We start from the raw sequence: 16,290 nt of genomic DNA on the forward strand, positions 1-16,290 counted from the left end.
TTTCTCTGTTCCATACCTGCTCCATAATCGAAAGAAAATTATCCAAATAGGTTAGCAAAATGTTCTGTGTCTCCTTTCAGTGTTAGAATAACAGTGATAATAATCTGCAACGACTTGCTCCCCCGGTTATAATGCATGGCCTTTCACGTTTCTTGGGTTTAGGTTATTTCATACTTATTCCAATTTTCTAGCAAAATATCATTTCTGATTCCATTATTTATTTCTTAAACTTAGCCAACTGCTACAAGCATATTTCATTTCCCAAGCCCAGCAACCCCCAAGCAAAGCCCATCCCAAGAAATACCCTCCAAACCTTTCAGGCTGACACACCGAGCAGCTTATTTTTCTACCAGACTCCAGAGGTGCTGGCCCCGCAACTCATGTAGCACCAGTCCTGTACACTTGGTAAAGGTTAAGAAATTAATTAAGAATGAATCTAATTAAAAAACTAAAAAATAGCTGTAAATGCGGTAAATCTTAGCTTTGTGACTATTCCCCAAGGTAGATGACTTTAAATGAAATACCCCTCAAGAAACCCCTGAAGAATCAGTGTAGTGCGTTGCATCAGTCGCTTGAAACGGCCGAAGATGCAGCCCAGTGACGCACGGTTTCATGCTGAATTCCTCAGGTACGTACCACGCCGCCATGAAAGAGCGAGGATCCAAACTGCACGTGCTTTGTGTTACTAGAATTGATGCTAGCACATTTACACCGCAACCACCGTTCGTATTTGGGGAAGTACAATAAAAGAGGATCCTGTAAATGCTCGTGTACTAGAGAATTTCTGTGCCTCTCTTTTTCACTGGGTTCACAAAGTTTTTTCTGCACTTAAATGTTTGACACTGTAAAAGGTATTGATTCGATACACTAAAGCCACAGTAGGTTGAAAGAAATGCCATGTGGCTTCAAACACCTTAGGGGAAGAGAGTAGAATGGGAGATAAAGATGATTTACACCATCAAACATCGCTTCTGAACTGCAGTAGCCTCCAAGCAACGAGTCCAGAAGCCCTGATGGATAGTTCATTGGAAAAGTTTGTCAACAGCACAGAAGCAGTTAAAAGAGAGCTCTGAGACTTGCTCGTGACTGTTGTGCTTTTACAGGATGCTGGCATGCATTTTAAAAGCGATATAAAAATATACAAAATAATGGAAACAGCACCAATCAATTTCCAGGTTTTTGACCCAAAGGGGTTACTAGACCTTCTTGACTGACATAGATATTGCAGTCCCTTACATGTCAAGTGTTATTCCTGTACTGACCCAAATAACTTGCATTTAAGTGATGGCTTTCAAGTCCTTTCACTTTTCTTCATTTCCTGGCTCTAACAATTCCAGTCAACAACCATCTCATAAGTTTAACAGAAGACCAAGTCAAAGGCCTGGGAGGTAATTCATGTCACAGTGAGTATTTATTGGCTTCAACCGCTTTCTGTCTTCTTGTTTATTTTTCTACTAGTTCCCTATAGAACTATTGCAGCTACACAGCAAACTTCCCCATAGGCCTATCGACATGTTACACACAGGTTTTTAGAAAACTTGTCCACCGCATACTCACTCAAAACACAAGAGACTTCATTTTGGCTTTAACATAGCCTGCCCTTTTGTAAAAATGCAATGATATTGCAAAATCATAGATACTGAGCACTAACACCTGCAGGAAACACAGTCTGTGTTGAGTCACATATATAAAATCCCTTGTGAAAATTCTGTTACCTGAGTGTGCAAGAATGGTGTCTGTCATTGCTGACACTGAACATACACGTTTGTCTTTCTAAAAAAATCCTATCCGTAACCAGAAAGATTTAAAAATAGTCAGAAGCCTTCAGAAGCAAATTTCCCTGGAAAAAATGAGCCTCACTAACACCACCACACATATTTTTATGCACATGCTTCGCCATAGGCAAGGTCAGCCCAGCAATGCATTAGAAGATCACCTATTCAAAGCTTGATTTATCCAGAAAAAAACCTGGAGACTAAATACACAGAAAATAAGCTCTTGTGATTAATTATTAGGAATAAAATCAAGCCGTAATTATTGATGGGGGGTGGGGGGGAAGCCATAAGCAATTCACTTAAAATCAAGTAACAGAGCTTGTTTTTAACTGCAGCAAGATGCTTAAGTTAGAACTGGAAAAGTTGCAAAACAAAATAAACTGAAGTTTGTCCAAATTCATTGTGTTATATTACAGCCATCTGTTAGTGATTATAAGCCAGTGCGGTCTGTTGTAAAATGCTTACAAAGGATATAGAAACAGTCTTCAAATATGAAACAAATTAGGCATAACTGGCCTCGAAACGAGCATTTGATGTATGAAAAAGGATGGTACAAAAATGAAAACCTCAGAACGCTTTTTAGACCAGCTGCCTGAAACAACCCTCGTTTCCATTTCCAAAGGGTCCAAGTCAGATGTGACATAAGCGTGATGCAAACCACCGCACAGTGTTAATGTTGGGAAATTTGTCATAATGTACAGTTGACTAAAGAAGAACGGAGAAGGCAAGAGTGAGAGAGGCTTATTAAAGTGTAACTTGCACCACCGCCGTCCTCTCTGAACCTGGACCAAGTTAAGTGGGATGAGAGGTAAAAAGATGTTACAGAAGGACAGAACCTACATGCACTGCATTCTGGCTAACTCGAATATATATGTCACTTCAAGTTAGATCACTCACGTCGGTGCCTTTTGTTCAGACGTTACATGCCGTAGAGCTTCGTTTTTACTCTAAGCAAAGAGTCTGAAGCAAGTGAGCAGAGCCTCACTTGAGGCCTGGCTGTCAGAGGATGCACTTTCAGCTTTTAAGGGCCACATAAAATCCAGGCTTAAAACAAATAAATTTTCTAAATGTTGTGGAAGCAGCAAATGCCTGTGTTGTACATATTTAGGAACATCCTCCCAGCCCTGACCTGGACCTGTTCAGCATTTGAGCTTTTGTTTTCCCAAGTCAAAATGCTTTGTCAATTCAGAGTCATGTTTGATCAACAGCAAATTATAGCAACATAATCTCTACAGCAATTTAGGAAATTGCCATGGAAATTCCTTCTTGTCCCTGCTTTGTGATACAGGTTCTCTGTCCTTGTCATACTGACCCTCAGGTCCCAGTTACTCACAACCGTCTTTGTTGCACTGGGGAGGAAGGAAACAACCATATCACTGACAGCGATGCTGACCGAGAAAGCAGGAAAAGGAGGAGAACTTGAGAGAAAAGGAAGTGCATAGAAAGTTACGGACCAGGTCAAAGCCTCATGGCTCAGTGCTGAGACATCTAGGGTTTGCAGGCTCTTCCAGCACGCGTGACAGAAGAGCCCGATTTACAAGCTCTTACCTCTTTTTCAGCTCTTACCTCTCATTTAAGCCTCTCAACTCCCACAAAACCTAAGGCATCAAAACCTTGAGCGTGCAACTTCTGTGCAGGGTGGTTTTAACTTCTTTCCTTGAACAGGGACAGCTGCAGCACACGAGGATACAAAAGTCCTGAGTTGGAGAAGCTGGCCCCTCGCAGTCCTCGCCTCCTCCCTCCCCACCCTCTGTAACGCATCCTGCACCAAAGCTGTTCTCACCAGCCACCCCTGCTTCAGCCCGCTGCTTGCCCTTCCGTGGCCGGCGCTTCCTCCGCTCCCATGACGTCCTCAGCCCCTCGTCCTCCTTCCACAGCGCTGCCATGAGAAATGAAGTGCGCGAAGCAAACTGGTAGCATCGGGAAACAATTGGTGCTGCCCAAACTCCTCCAGTGTCAGCTAAGGAGAATCACGCTTTCTATTTCATTTTAGAAGTAACATCGGAGCTGTCATCGTGGCGAGGATAAATGAGAAAAGGCTGGATCTTGGTTTCTTCCAGCTAAACAGAAAATATTGGAGACAAACATGGCAACTGTTCCAATAAGGAAAAAATTAGCCTGCTCCCTCTGCAAAATTTTATAAATAGTTCCCCCAAAAATTATATGAAAAATGCCATTACCCTCTAATAAGCAGCTGTGTGACTCCAGATAAGATGTTAAGTAAAGCAGCGCATTGTAAAACTGGGAGAGATATCAAATTAATCTAAAGTTCTATATGGGATATAACTCAGGTGCAGATGAGAAGTTTGGCCCCTAAATTAGACAAAAGAAACTTAATTTGCTGCATAAGTTATCGACGGTGTCAGTTAAGACTGAAGGCAAAAAACCCCAAACTTGCAGAGCTGCACACTCTCTCTTGGATGCTGAACTTACTGAAATTGTCCGAATCTACTAAAAGTTTACCGTCTTCTAGTACGATTGGTATCAGAGAACAATTTTTTAAACTTATTTTCCTAGTACAAGTCCTGGAGAAAACTGCCAACAGGTTATACAGACACTCTGGGGATGAAGAGAGAAAGCTAAATAATGTCAAAGAAAGAGATGAGAAAAGAACATGTTTGTACTTCTGTCTGGATCCAAACGTAGTGTATTAGGAAAAAAAAATCATTAGACTAGGGTAGGAGTACAGTCAGCACAAAAAAAAGATGAAACTAAGTAGTGTTGAGAGCCTCGCCTGCCTGCGCCTGACATGGGCTCATGGGGAAACTGGACTAGTTTGCGGAAGAGAAATCTACTGAAGGTTACTAACCAGACAGAGGAGACCTCTGCGACTCGGGAGATCCCGGAGCCGCAAGTGGCGGGAAGCCGGGAGCGTATTCCTGGGAAGCATCACCTATTCTTTCAGCCTTCACCAAGCAAAGGCACTGTCGAAGGATACTGGGCTGGACGAGCTCTTGGCCTGACCCGATACAGCTGTCTTTGTCTTACATTTTCACACAAAACATGGCCCATTTCTGCTTAGTTATTTCAGAATTTGTTGCAAAGGCATGGCTGACAAGCAACAAAAAGGAATAAAGCAAGAAGGGACAGAACAGAAACAGCATGGGGTCCCTGGGAAGGTAAGAGAAAAGGGAGGAACTACATTTGCATCTGCTGCCCCAGTGGAAAGAAAGAAAACAGCATGCAAGAGAACGTGAAGATACAAACTATTATTTATTGAAAGTATTTCGGGAAGGACAATCAGAATCACCGACAAAATCAGGGTAATTAAATGAGTTGGGTGGCACAGAAAACAGTGTAATAAGGAATGCTACTGTGCCTTTATTGTAGTAATTCTCTCCCTCACTTCAGAAAACCTCAAAAATACTGAATTTTAAGTAAGTTCTGTGAAAAAGCATTACAGTAACAAAGGCAACCTAATGCTCTGTGAGAGGCAATTTGAGCCTTTAACCAGAGTTCTGATCTAATTCTTTGACGCCCCAGCCCAGAAGCATGCCCCAATACACATGCAGAAGCATAAAAATAGATTCCCAGCTGCGCATACTAATACCCATCTGCTCAGTAACAGCGTAGGTCATTAAAAAACCAGCGTTTTTAACCCAGGAAGTATTGCAGTCTTTTACGTTATACCACATTCAGTCTTTCCAGAAGAGATCTTCCCAGGAGCAGCAAGGCAGCAAGCCCGCTTGTGTCCTAAAAATCATCTTAAGGGAATCTGGCCGCCGGGCTGCTGTCACGGTTCATTTTCTTCACGCCACGAGAGAGATGACCGCACTGGTTCCAAAAATCTTCACGTAGCGACATTTATTTCAGGGAGGAAATGCTTCCTTCGGCTTCTCGTGCGCAATTTTGGGAATATTTCAGCTGCGTCTCAGGGAAAGCGTGTTCCTCTCCAAGCGAGCCTGTTCAGTTTTGGGAAGCGTTGAGCTGTCGTAAGGCCGAGGAGGAGGTAACTGGGGTTTTGCCCGTGCAATTGCCTGTATTTGTTCTGATACGTATTATTATGACCGGACATCTGGTCTCTCGCCTCACATCGGCACCTCTGCTGGCCTCAGGCCCCCCGGCCCCCCTCAAGCCCCCCGGCCGGGCTGCAGCAGGTGGGAGGGATGAGGGGAAGGGGAGTAGCCCAGAGACAGGAGTTCTCCCCAAGCGCTTCCCGGCACTGACAGGGAGGGCGGGAGGTAGCGGGCCGGGCCCCCCCCTCCCCCGCTATTAGTACGGGCCCGCGGCGGAGCCCGCCTCAGTGCGGAGCCGGTCACTCACCACCTCTCCGCACCATGCCGGGGCTCAGCGCCGCGCCGCCCGCCGCCTTCCTCTTCCTCCTCCTCCTCCTCCGCCTCAGCGCGCTGCTGGCGGCGGCCGCGGCGCCGGGCGCCGAGCGGGAGCTGAACCCCGGCAGCCGCCCGGCCGCGGGGGCGGCGCGGGTGGCTCTGCACTACCTCAACTTGCAGGCGGCGTCCCCCGGCGCGCTGCGGGCGCTGGGGCAGGTCCGCAAGGCCACGCTGAAGGTAGGGGGGAAGCCGGCGGGGCATCGGGGAGGCTGCGCGGGCGAGGGGCTCGGCTGGCGGGCAGGCGCGGCCTTTAGCGGCGCTGGGCAAAGCGCGGTTGGATAAGGGTAACGGAGCAGCGCAGCGGTGCGGAGCGGGGCCGCCCGGAGGTTAGCGCGGGCCCGCGCTGGGCACCGGGCGCCTTCCCGCCTCCCTCGGTCAGGGAGCCGCTGTCCCGCCGCCCCTTCCCTCAGGGGGCTCGTGGGGAGCAGCGATCCACCCGGAAAGGTCACGATTTAAATATCCCCCAAATCCAAGCCCAGCGGCCGGTGTGTTGTCCGAGGTGGCTCCGAGGGACCGGTCCTGGAATCGGAAGCAGCGTAGCGCAGGCCAGGGAGAGGAAACCGAGGGACATGGCGGGCACATGATGGAAGGAAAACAGTTTGATAAGGGAGCATATTCAGCAGAACCGCTTCTGGAGCGGCCGTCTACTTCGTGTGAGTAGGGACGGAAAGGGCTTCGGCTTTTTTTTTTTTCTTTCTGTCTCCAGAGTCCAAGAGGCAAACTAAAGGCAATGCATTTCCCATCAGAAAACATGCCTTTACCTGCCAAAAAACATGTCAGAGTGAGGTGACAGAAAGGGGCAGGAGTCCCCGATAGGAGCGGCTACAGGGCCAGAGCTTTCACGTCGTGGAGAGCGTGTCAGGGATGCTCGAGGAGGTGCCCAGAGCATGACTGGTGTGCCTGCACCGCGATGGGCAGAGCCGCTGCCTGCGAGCACCGTGCCATGCCACCCGCCCTTCCTTTGGCCACAGGTTGGGTTGTTGGTTGTTTTTTGGAGGTTTTTGGGTTTTTAACAGCTTACTCAGTTTCTGAAAGTAAGACAACAGGCAGAAACTTCTGGGGAACATTTGGCCAAGGCTGTAGCTCCTGGAAGGAAAGCACCACCTTCCTGGAGAGCTGAGGAGGGTCTAAGCTATCACAGTGGATGGGATTTAAAACCAGTCCTTGCGCTCTACCCTTTCCCTCTCAGCTAGTGCTGGGCAGCTCCCTAAAGCAAGGGCCGGTTGTTTTGGATTCCCAGTCTTGAAGTGCCCAATACAGCACTGGATTCCACTGGATCCTTTTCATGGCTCTGGCATCTGAAAAGGAGATCTTACAACATTTGCCCTTCAGCACATGCACAGCTTGTTCAGTCCTCACTCCTAAAATTGAGAATAAGATGGTGTAGTGTAAAATCTTTCGTTTCAAGAAAGAAGTTCCAAGCCAGCCTTAAGATGTACTATTGTGCTCCTTACATCATTGAACTTGAGCGTCAATCTTTCACATATAGCTTAGGAACAGTGGTTCCAGAACAATTTGAAGCATGTTTGAGTTGCGCACAATATTTAACAGACCAGAACAATTTCCAATTACATTTGACAAAACACAAACTACTGCATAACTATTTGGAATTTGTATATTTGCGTAACGCAAGGCTGAAGGATAGTGTTATTCATGCTGCCTGTCTGGGAATGCAAAGACGACGTCCGGCTATAGATTTATCAGAGACCATAGCCTTTAGGTAACTCTGTTCTCATCATCATTCCCAAACACGTCAGTAAACTGGTAGCGTAATAGGTGCTGAGGATGGTTGTGGCATTGCATTCTTCCTGTGAAATTGCTGCAGACATCTATGACAGAAATGTACTATGAGATTTGATACTTCTCTCAAAAGCCTCAAGTGCTCCTTTTGTATTTACTGGGCAGTGTGCGGACGTATATATTTACATATACAAATGCTTGTGCCTCTTTTAAGAACAACAGCATGGCCCCTGGGAGCAGCGCACTGGTCTTGTAAAGAGACATAGCGGAAGTAAGAGGTCAGTGCAGATCCTCTTTCCAACCCCAGTGTAACTGAATATTTGCCAGGTAGTTTTGGTTGTGGGGAGGGGAAGGGATTTTTTCCACCATCAGCCACCTGCCTTTTAATATAGGAAAGACAAAAATTGGTTCATTATAGAGAAGTGAAATGCCTCATTATTTCCTCACAGTACTTGATGCTGTAGGAGCTTGCTGTAACCCCTTTCTGCTGTTTATTTCCCCTTTTTCTTTGCACGCTGTGTGAAAACGAGAGGAGAAATGCGCTACACACGGTCACTTCCTTCTTTCCTGTCCTCCACTGTAAAAAAATGAAAAGAATTTCCTGGAAGGAATGTGCTATATTACATGAATGCAAGAGACAGAAATGTTGGGGTATTGGGTTTTCTTGTTTGGTTGGGTTTTCATTTTTTTAATATTTTTTTTCTTTTTAATAAGGGTAGTTTCCTAATTGGTTAGTATATTACTGGATCTAGTAAAAATAGTATAATTTTATCATGGAATTTAATCATGAGCATTGTATTTTAAAAGTAACATTATTAGCCAGTGAAACTGTGGTAATTAGAAACAGGACTGGAGACAATCACCACTACGGTAACTCTGTTAAATGTGAAGGATTTCTTCAAGTTCAGGTAAAATGAGACTTCAGTGCTTTTCCCTCCTAGCAACAAATATCAGAGATATGCCAAACATACTATAATTCCTACCTTGCCATTGGCTGCAGTTTTCTTTTTGTTGTCCCTTCTCGTTGATGTGGGTTTTTTCTTAATTTAAGGGAGTATCTTCTAGGAAACAGCAGCATGCATCTCCTGGAATTGTTGACAGCTGCACTTTCAAATACATCTTTGAGAAGAGAAGCATTACTGTGTGCCAGCTGAAGAGCCTAGAATTCAAGAGAGAAACTTTCAAAACACTGACATAGCAGTCTCTGGTACCAAGCTGTCCAGGAAATCATAGCTGAGCTGTAGGTAGGTAGGTGAACCAGGAGGTGAAGTCTAAAGGTAATCCCAACTAAATAGCAACATTTGCTTAAATAGGACTACAAAATACAGTTTTACAGGTGGATATTTCTCTTTGCAAGCTCATCTTGACACAAAACAGCGCAGTATCAGGACTATGGTCCTAATATTAGGAAGTCAGTTAAAAGATTTCTACTCTTTCCAACAGTCAGGACCCCACGTTCGGGTGAGAAAGGTAGAATCAGTGGCAGGGTAGGTAGATTGTCTAGGGAAAGCTAGATATGGAGAGGTGGAGAAAAGAGCCTCCTCTGCTGGTTTTTCCCTCCTGCCTGGGGCAGCCCGAGAGCACACCTGGCTGCTTGTGGATCAGACATCTGCAGCACTTCCAGAAGCCACAGGCCACCTGAGCTGGCTAGCAGGGACGGTGGCAGGGCTGCAAGGAGGGAATCCCCCTAGGCAAGACCCCAAAGGACATGCCTCTCGCTCCTCTCCCAGCAGGGCTGGCTTCTCCGTGCCTAGTGACCAGGTCAGCCCTCTGATCCAGTGACAAAAACTGGTCCCCGGGAAGAAAGGCTGGTGGGGGGACACACAGGAGAAGAGATGGAAACCTGTGGCAAGGGGTGAGAGAGGGATCACCCCTTTCTGTGCCAGTGGGGAGTTAGAGCAGTGTAAACCAATTGCAAAACTGGAATGAACTGCTCTTAAATTGCTATTCTGGCCTTTACAGTACTAAAAAATCTGTCGTGACAGTTGCATTAATTTTGAGCCTGGAAATAAAGCAATCCCGTGACCCAGATATTCGGTGGAAAAATGAATTACTCACTTGTTTTCTTCTCTTCTGGACACTTTTATCTTTGGCTGCCTTTAGCCAGCCATCACTGTGTGATGTCAAATATTCCTGAGCTCTTATTTAACTCACACTATGTGATGGTTTACAGTGATGCATTTTGGGATGATAGTGGAAATAAAAGTGGTGCTTTTCTTCAAAACTAGAAATACTTCAGTACAAGGTAAAATTATTTCCTGCCAAATGTACCTTCTCCCTCTCCCTGGTAAGATCAAAGCCACCCTCTGGTATGTGTACCCAGATTGAACATGTATTTTAGCTGTGTAGTGCCACTTCAAAGTTTTCTAGGTGAGTAGTATTGCTACGGTGGAGTTGTTGCAAATGAAGAGAGAATATCTGCTTCAAAAACCACATACGCACAGAGTTATGTATTCTTTTTAAAGTGAGTGTTTACCCAGTTATTAGTCATGAAGCTTTTCTATATCCTTCTATTGAGAAGAATCAGAGGCTGAATAATTAGTTTATAAAAAGTTCCAATTGATTTTGTTTTCTTCATTGGTGCTTGATATCAGCCAAATGCAATGAAACTGCTGAGACATTTTGTCAGAATCTGATTACTATTCTCAAAGTTATCGCAGCCATATAAACAATTTTTTCTTCAGCAGACAGAAGAGGCGACACCAACGCAAGAACGAATAATATCGGAAGAAAAATTGAACATATTTTAAATGACTGAATATGCTGGACAGAAAAGATCCAGCTTAACCATAAAAGAGCTTCTGTTACAGACTTTAAGACCCTGATGTTGTAACTGGAACGGTGCAGTCAGGCTGCTGTACTGTGCCCCTTGAGGAAAAGGGGCTTTTTTTCTCCCGCTTCAGAAGCGTTGTAGTTCAACTGACTCAATTTCAGGTTCTCTCATCTGCAGTACTGATGACACGAAAAGGAGTAAGCCTAGGTCACTGTGCTTAAAAAATACCCATAATTGATCAAATGAAGAACGTTAGAAACGATAGAGATAACACCTCTTGGGTAGCTTTACAATAATTAGAAACTTAGATTTAACTGCACAGATTATCATGAGAGATCAGACCCTTCTTTCAGCGCCATGAGTTATTGATTCTTTTGTAAACTTCCATTTCAGAAAGCTAGTTTTTGCTATGCTAAGAGTGTCTGTTCATGCCATGATCTCTGTCATTCTGAGGACAAGATTTTAGCCAATACGCAAAACGAGGAGGCAGAGAAGAGCCTGTAAGTCTGAACTCATCCTCTCTCCATGCCCTCCATTCCCTTCACGGTGCCAGCTGGGTCCAGCTCCAGACTTGCCTCATCGTAAAGCTTCTAGAGGGGATTTCATAAAAATAGAGCAAGTGACTGAACCAATTTGCCCTCTTATCTGCAGTGCGTATGTACTAAAGGCAGGTGCCGGGCCGACGACCTTGCCCTGGGGATGAAACTTTGCTAACACTGTGCTGTGTGTTCAGTGGGGAAGAAAGTATGGTGGGAACACAAAGGCCCAAGTTCAGAGAAATAAAACACATGCACGTTTGCTTTGCGTTCTAATGTTCAAAATTGTGCAAACTGCCAGAATTCCCCTGTTTATCTGAAGAGCACTGTCTAAAAAATGAGTAAGACTAACAAATTGGTGCCGTTGCTGGAATACAGCAATTTGAGTCACATACAACACATAATGTCATTTTACAAGAGATTAGTTGAATAAAGTTTTCCGTACTATGTGGTATTCGGAATCCCCACTCAAAAATATATATAGAAATTTCAGAAGTGAATATACAAGTTGGTAGGAAAACATGAGACTGACTAATGAAGTAAAGACCAGATAATGCAAATACTTTTGATGAGGCTCTGCTCTTACACTATTAAATGAGACACCGATCCTGTTTCAGGGTAATTAGTATTTTTCATGGCCAACATTAAAAGCTAGTTAACGTTTCAGCACGTGTGAGGCCAGGACAGGCTGCAACATCCCACACTAAAAAATACAATTTGTTAACTGAACCATTTCTGTCAGCAACAGGAAAAAAAAACCAAAACAAACCGAGAAACCCCCAAATCCAAGAAAATGACAACTTTCAAAGGTGTACATTTCTAAGGCTTTTCTGATGTTTTGTGCTACAAGAGGTGCTACTGCCTGCTTCCCATCAGCAAGGAGTATTCTTTTATTTTTCCTCAACAAGTGGAATTTTGGATAGTCGATTGGGCAACTAACTGACTGGTACTTCCAGGGCAAAAGAGAGCAGACAGATCAGAATCCTGCTCTGACATGCTGTGTGGTGAAATTAGTCCCTTTCCAGTCACCACAGAAGAAAACCCTAGGAAGGTCAGCATCCCTAAGATTAAATTAGCCTGTGTAATTCCTGTTCGGCTGTGAATCGGTCAGCAAGATTCGATTCAATTATATATTCAAGGGCACTGTGATAGCCTGTGCAAAAAATACCTCCTCAGAAGCTGAACGCTGATTTGTAATTTTATTATTTTTAAAGTTACTCAGTATCAATCTGTCCTGTGAAGGACTTGGAGCTGCATTTTTTTTCTTGCGTATCTCTGTGAAGAAAGGTTTTAAAATTTCCCTTAACAAAAAGGATATTTATTGTTGGTTTTAAGACCCTTTGTGTTTGCTGCTGGGATCATCTCGGTGCATCTCATCTGAGCAATTTCCTGGTGCTACAAGGCCGTGAGGTCGCCGCGGCACCGCACCCTCATTTTCCCCCCTCAGTGCTGATGTCACACCTCAGCATGTGACAGTAGGTAAGGCTATAGGTACACTGATGGCTGAATCCTTCTCTCTTCCAGAGCATCCCCGACTCCGGACACAAGTACTACCTGCAGTTCACGACCGAAGACTACAGAAGTGGGGTGAGTTTACGACCCTCCGCGTTTCTTCCGACAGCGTACGTTAAACGAACTTCGACATTTCCAAAACAGGGTACATTTAATTGCTGTCGTAAACGGATCTTTCACAATGGGAAGGCTCACCTTTATGCTCCTACCTGCCTGGCCAGCATGGGGCATGGTTTACTCTTAGCACCACCAGGCTATCTCAACTAATCAGTCCTCTGCCTCCGCCGGGGTCCAAGTGGTCGGAGCACCGAGGTACCCGCTTCGCTCAGTGCCTGAAGAGACTGGCTCCGTCAGGCCACCGAGCGCCTGAGCGAAACTCTGCAATGGTCCAAAGTCAGTGTGACAGTATGGTCCTCATGATCCCCTTGTAGCTCCTGCTGTGTCCACACACCAAAATGAGAATAAAGAGCTGACACAGTTGTGTGTTCTTTTTAATTATACCCCCCCACACACTCATTCTGTCAGAGAGTTGTCATTTTGTCATTAGCAATTTTACTGTAAGCATCTGCTTTTCCATTACATGCACATTTTATGAAATTCAAATTATTTTCAGAATATGAAGCATTAGATTATTTTTGTTTCAAGAATGAAGTATCACACAATTAAAATCCCTCTTATCAATTAATGTTATTTCTTGAGAACTCTCAAACGTATTTCCAAGATGACTTTGTGCATTTCTGCTACACTTTTTAATTAAAAAACTTCTGTTAAATCACTTTAGCCTTGTGGTTTTAACCTATTTACTTTTCTGGGAAAAAAAAATATATCCTTCTAAAGACTTTCTTGACCCCCGTACAGCTTCATACAAAGCGTGTCACAAAGACATATACGTACTTCCACATGTATACTTCACATGTTAGTACCAAGAGCTTTTTTTAAGAATGTGGTGCTGGTAAATAAAATCTCGATTAAAGATAACAGTTTTAAATTCTACCTTTACAGGAAGATGCCGGGAGCTGCCTTGCTACAGTGTTGTATCCGAAGACAAAGTCTCCGCCTGTTGTCAATATCAAGTGCATGCATACCAAAGACCAGAAGCAAATCCAAGAAGAAGACAACAGACTGTACCAAAAAATTAGGCACCAAACCAAACCAGTAATTGGAAACAATATTCCAGGTATATTCCTCCAAATAATCAATTGTATTTCATTTTCTCTTAAAGAGTGTGGGCGCTTTTAAGAGCACAAGCAAATCCACATGTGTTTTAAAAAGGAGACACACATATTTACAGTAGCACCCTAAAACCATAGAGCTAACTATCAAAACAATTCCACTTGCCAACGATTCCTGGGGAGAAAAAAACCCGCTGCGTTTAGCAACAATGGCAGTCAACACAACGTTGTGAAGGTGTTTGGGGTTTAAAAGCAAGCCTATGCAATTTGATATTCAAGTAAATGCAAAATGTCCTCAAGTGGCAACTGCCTTACCCCATACACCTTCCCCAGCTGCGGGTGGGAAATTTGCAAGGGATGGCTAACAGATTTTCCACCCTGGAAACAGAGTGCCCCGGTCCCTCTTTTCCTGCCGGCTAGGTAAGGCCCTCCGTTACCGGGGACGCTGGGTTTCTCACCTCCGTGTGGGGACCTGCCAATAGTGCCTCTTGGCAACTTCAGCTCCGTCACGCTTTCATACTTTTACTGTGACTGCAGGTTTAGCATCATTCTCCTTCCCGTTCAAGACTGTAACACGTAGGAGGGAAGAGCCGCTTCCCAGGAATAGTGCTACACCAGGCAGAAGTGCTCTGTGGTTTACCATTTTCCTGCTGAACAGCCAGAATTAATCATTTTTATGTTACTCTCTTTCTCCCTTGCAGACAGCTACGGCAATATTGAACCTGCCCTGGAGCCAGTGTGGGCTTTGGCTGTTGCTGGCAGCAGCTACATAATGTGGGAAAAGTCAACAGAGAACTTGGGTTACTTCATGGCGCAAGTCACGTCGGTGAAGCAGTGGGTAAGCGAAGTGGGAATTACACGTCTGCGTTACAGAAGCTAACAGAGTCTAGCAAGCAGCAGAGAATAAAACTACCGTCAACAGCTCACGCTCTCCCCAGTGGGTGTGATTCTCCCAAAATCCCAGTGGCTTCTCCATACAAGTATCTCTGTCTCTGGACAAGTATTTCGTCCAGATTTTGGTGGAAAAATTTTACTCATTTGGACCAAATTTGCTTTTCCTTGTTTGCATGAGTGGATCTGTTGGCTTCTGCAGGTTTAATCAGGAGATTTGACCATATGGTCCTGCAGTTTGTGAGCCCCACACCGACTCGCTCCTAGTACTCTTTGCCCTCCCAGCCAAGCTCAAAGGTAGCATCAGTCTAGTACCCAACACGCGCTCTCTGGGGAACATACCTTGCGCCAGCAGCACATAGAATAGGAGGTTCCAAAACTTTGTTTCCCTCAGTCATCTGAGATCGATAGACAGGGTTCGTTTTTTACTCCCTAGTTATTCAGAATGAGATTTCTCTGAACGAAAGATTAATAGGTAAGATCCTCAAATTTATTTGAGGGTTAAACTCAAGTAATTAGCACCTGAGTTAGCCTAGTTTCACGTCAGAGAGCTGTCACACTGCAGACCCACACTCCAGTTAGTGCCTTCAAAGTTTTTATGCAGGTAGTGCTCCTAATTTCCCTTCTTTTCACATACAAAACCTCCCTTACACCAGCCACCGACTGCAGCCATCTCAAGCCCTATTCATCTTGCTCCCTAAGCAAGTTAAATGCAGTCGAGAAAGTCAGAGTGGACTTTAAACTTCAACAATGTAACTTGTGTTCTTGATTTTTTTTTTTTCCTCTTTGATGCATGTCTAGATAAGGAAGGATGATTTTATTGAGTTTGACTACACTGTCCTACTCCATGAAATTCCAACACAGGTAGGAAAGCATATACATATAATACCTCCTTTCATCAACAGAGAAATAGTACAAAGATCATAAAAGACGTGCATTTTTAAATCTGTTCTGCAGGAAATTATTTCATGTCACATGCGCCTCACCTGGCTTCCTGGTCACCCTCTGAAAGTGAAATACTTCTGTGCTTCAGAGAATCGGGGGCTCGAAGATGGATCTGGAATGGAATCTGGATCAGCTGCTGGGATTTTACATGAAAGGGGAGCAAATTTTTAAGAGATTGTCAGCTTTATTTGTATGTATTAAATGAGAAAATCCTTGTGTTAATAGACCCGGAGTTGTGATAATTTTTCTATACAAGTCACACAACAGTGAATTCGGATGCTTTCACTAGTCTGTTTTGTTCCAAAATTAATTCCTCCAATTTCTTAAACTGCAAGACTCAGGTGTTCTAGAGTTCCACCTAAAAACTTTGCTACTACGTATATACACAGCTAAACATACACAAGTTGATTTTATGTCACTAACTTACTGTTAGAGTCACATAGGGCCGAGGTTGGGTTTTCTTTCATGATGCTGCTGTTCGACCCCAACTTTCCATCTTCGCCCAGCGTCTGGCCTCTAAAAGGATGTGGACAAGCGTGGGCAGGGAAACGTCTCCCCACAAGGCCCTACAGAAGCCGGTAACCAGCGTCTGCATGGCCTTCGTCCCGCTGACGC

The 16,290-nt window shown here is 44.6% G+C and overlaps 1 protein-coding gene across 1 annotated transcript; it reads left to right on the forward strand.

Moving 5' to 3' along the window:
- Positions 1-5,972: 5,972 nt before the first annotated feature.
- On the forward strand, positions 5,973-16,012 carry LOC309408138 (ovocalyxin-32-like). Its single transcript, XM_082003890.1, has 6 exons — positions 5,973-6,283; positions 12,680-12,742; positions 13,670-13,844; positions 14,541-14,677; positions 15,532-15,594; positions 15,688-16,012. Exons 1-6 carry the CDS (start codon positions 6,053-6,055, stop codon positions 15,844-15,846), a joined length of 828 nt encoding a protein of 275 aa, XP_081860016.1. The 5' UTR covers positions 5,973-6,052; the 3' UTR covers positions 15,847-16,012.
- Positions 16,013-16,290: the final 278 nt, after the last annotated feature.

Source organism: Phaethon aethereus (assembly GCF_964289735.1).
Source record: "Phaethon aethereus genome assembly, chromosome: 9".
NCBI lineage: Eukaryota > Metazoa > Chordata > Aves > Phaethontiformes > Phaethontidae > Phaethon > Phaethon aethereus.

Coding starts and splice junctions, on each gene's coding strand:
- LOC309408138 (XM_082003890.1), top strand. CDS start 6,053: ATGCCGGGGCTCAGCGCCGCGCCGCCCGCCGCCTTCCTCTTCCTCCTC. Junction 12,743..13,669: donor CCGAAGACTACAGAAGTGGG/GTGAGTTTACGA, acceptor CTACCTTTACAG/GAAGATGCCGGGAGCTGCCT. Junction 14,678..15,531: donor TCACGTCGGTGAAGCAGTGG/GTAAGCGAAGTG, acceptor ATGCATGTCTAG/ATAAGGAAGGATGATTTTAT.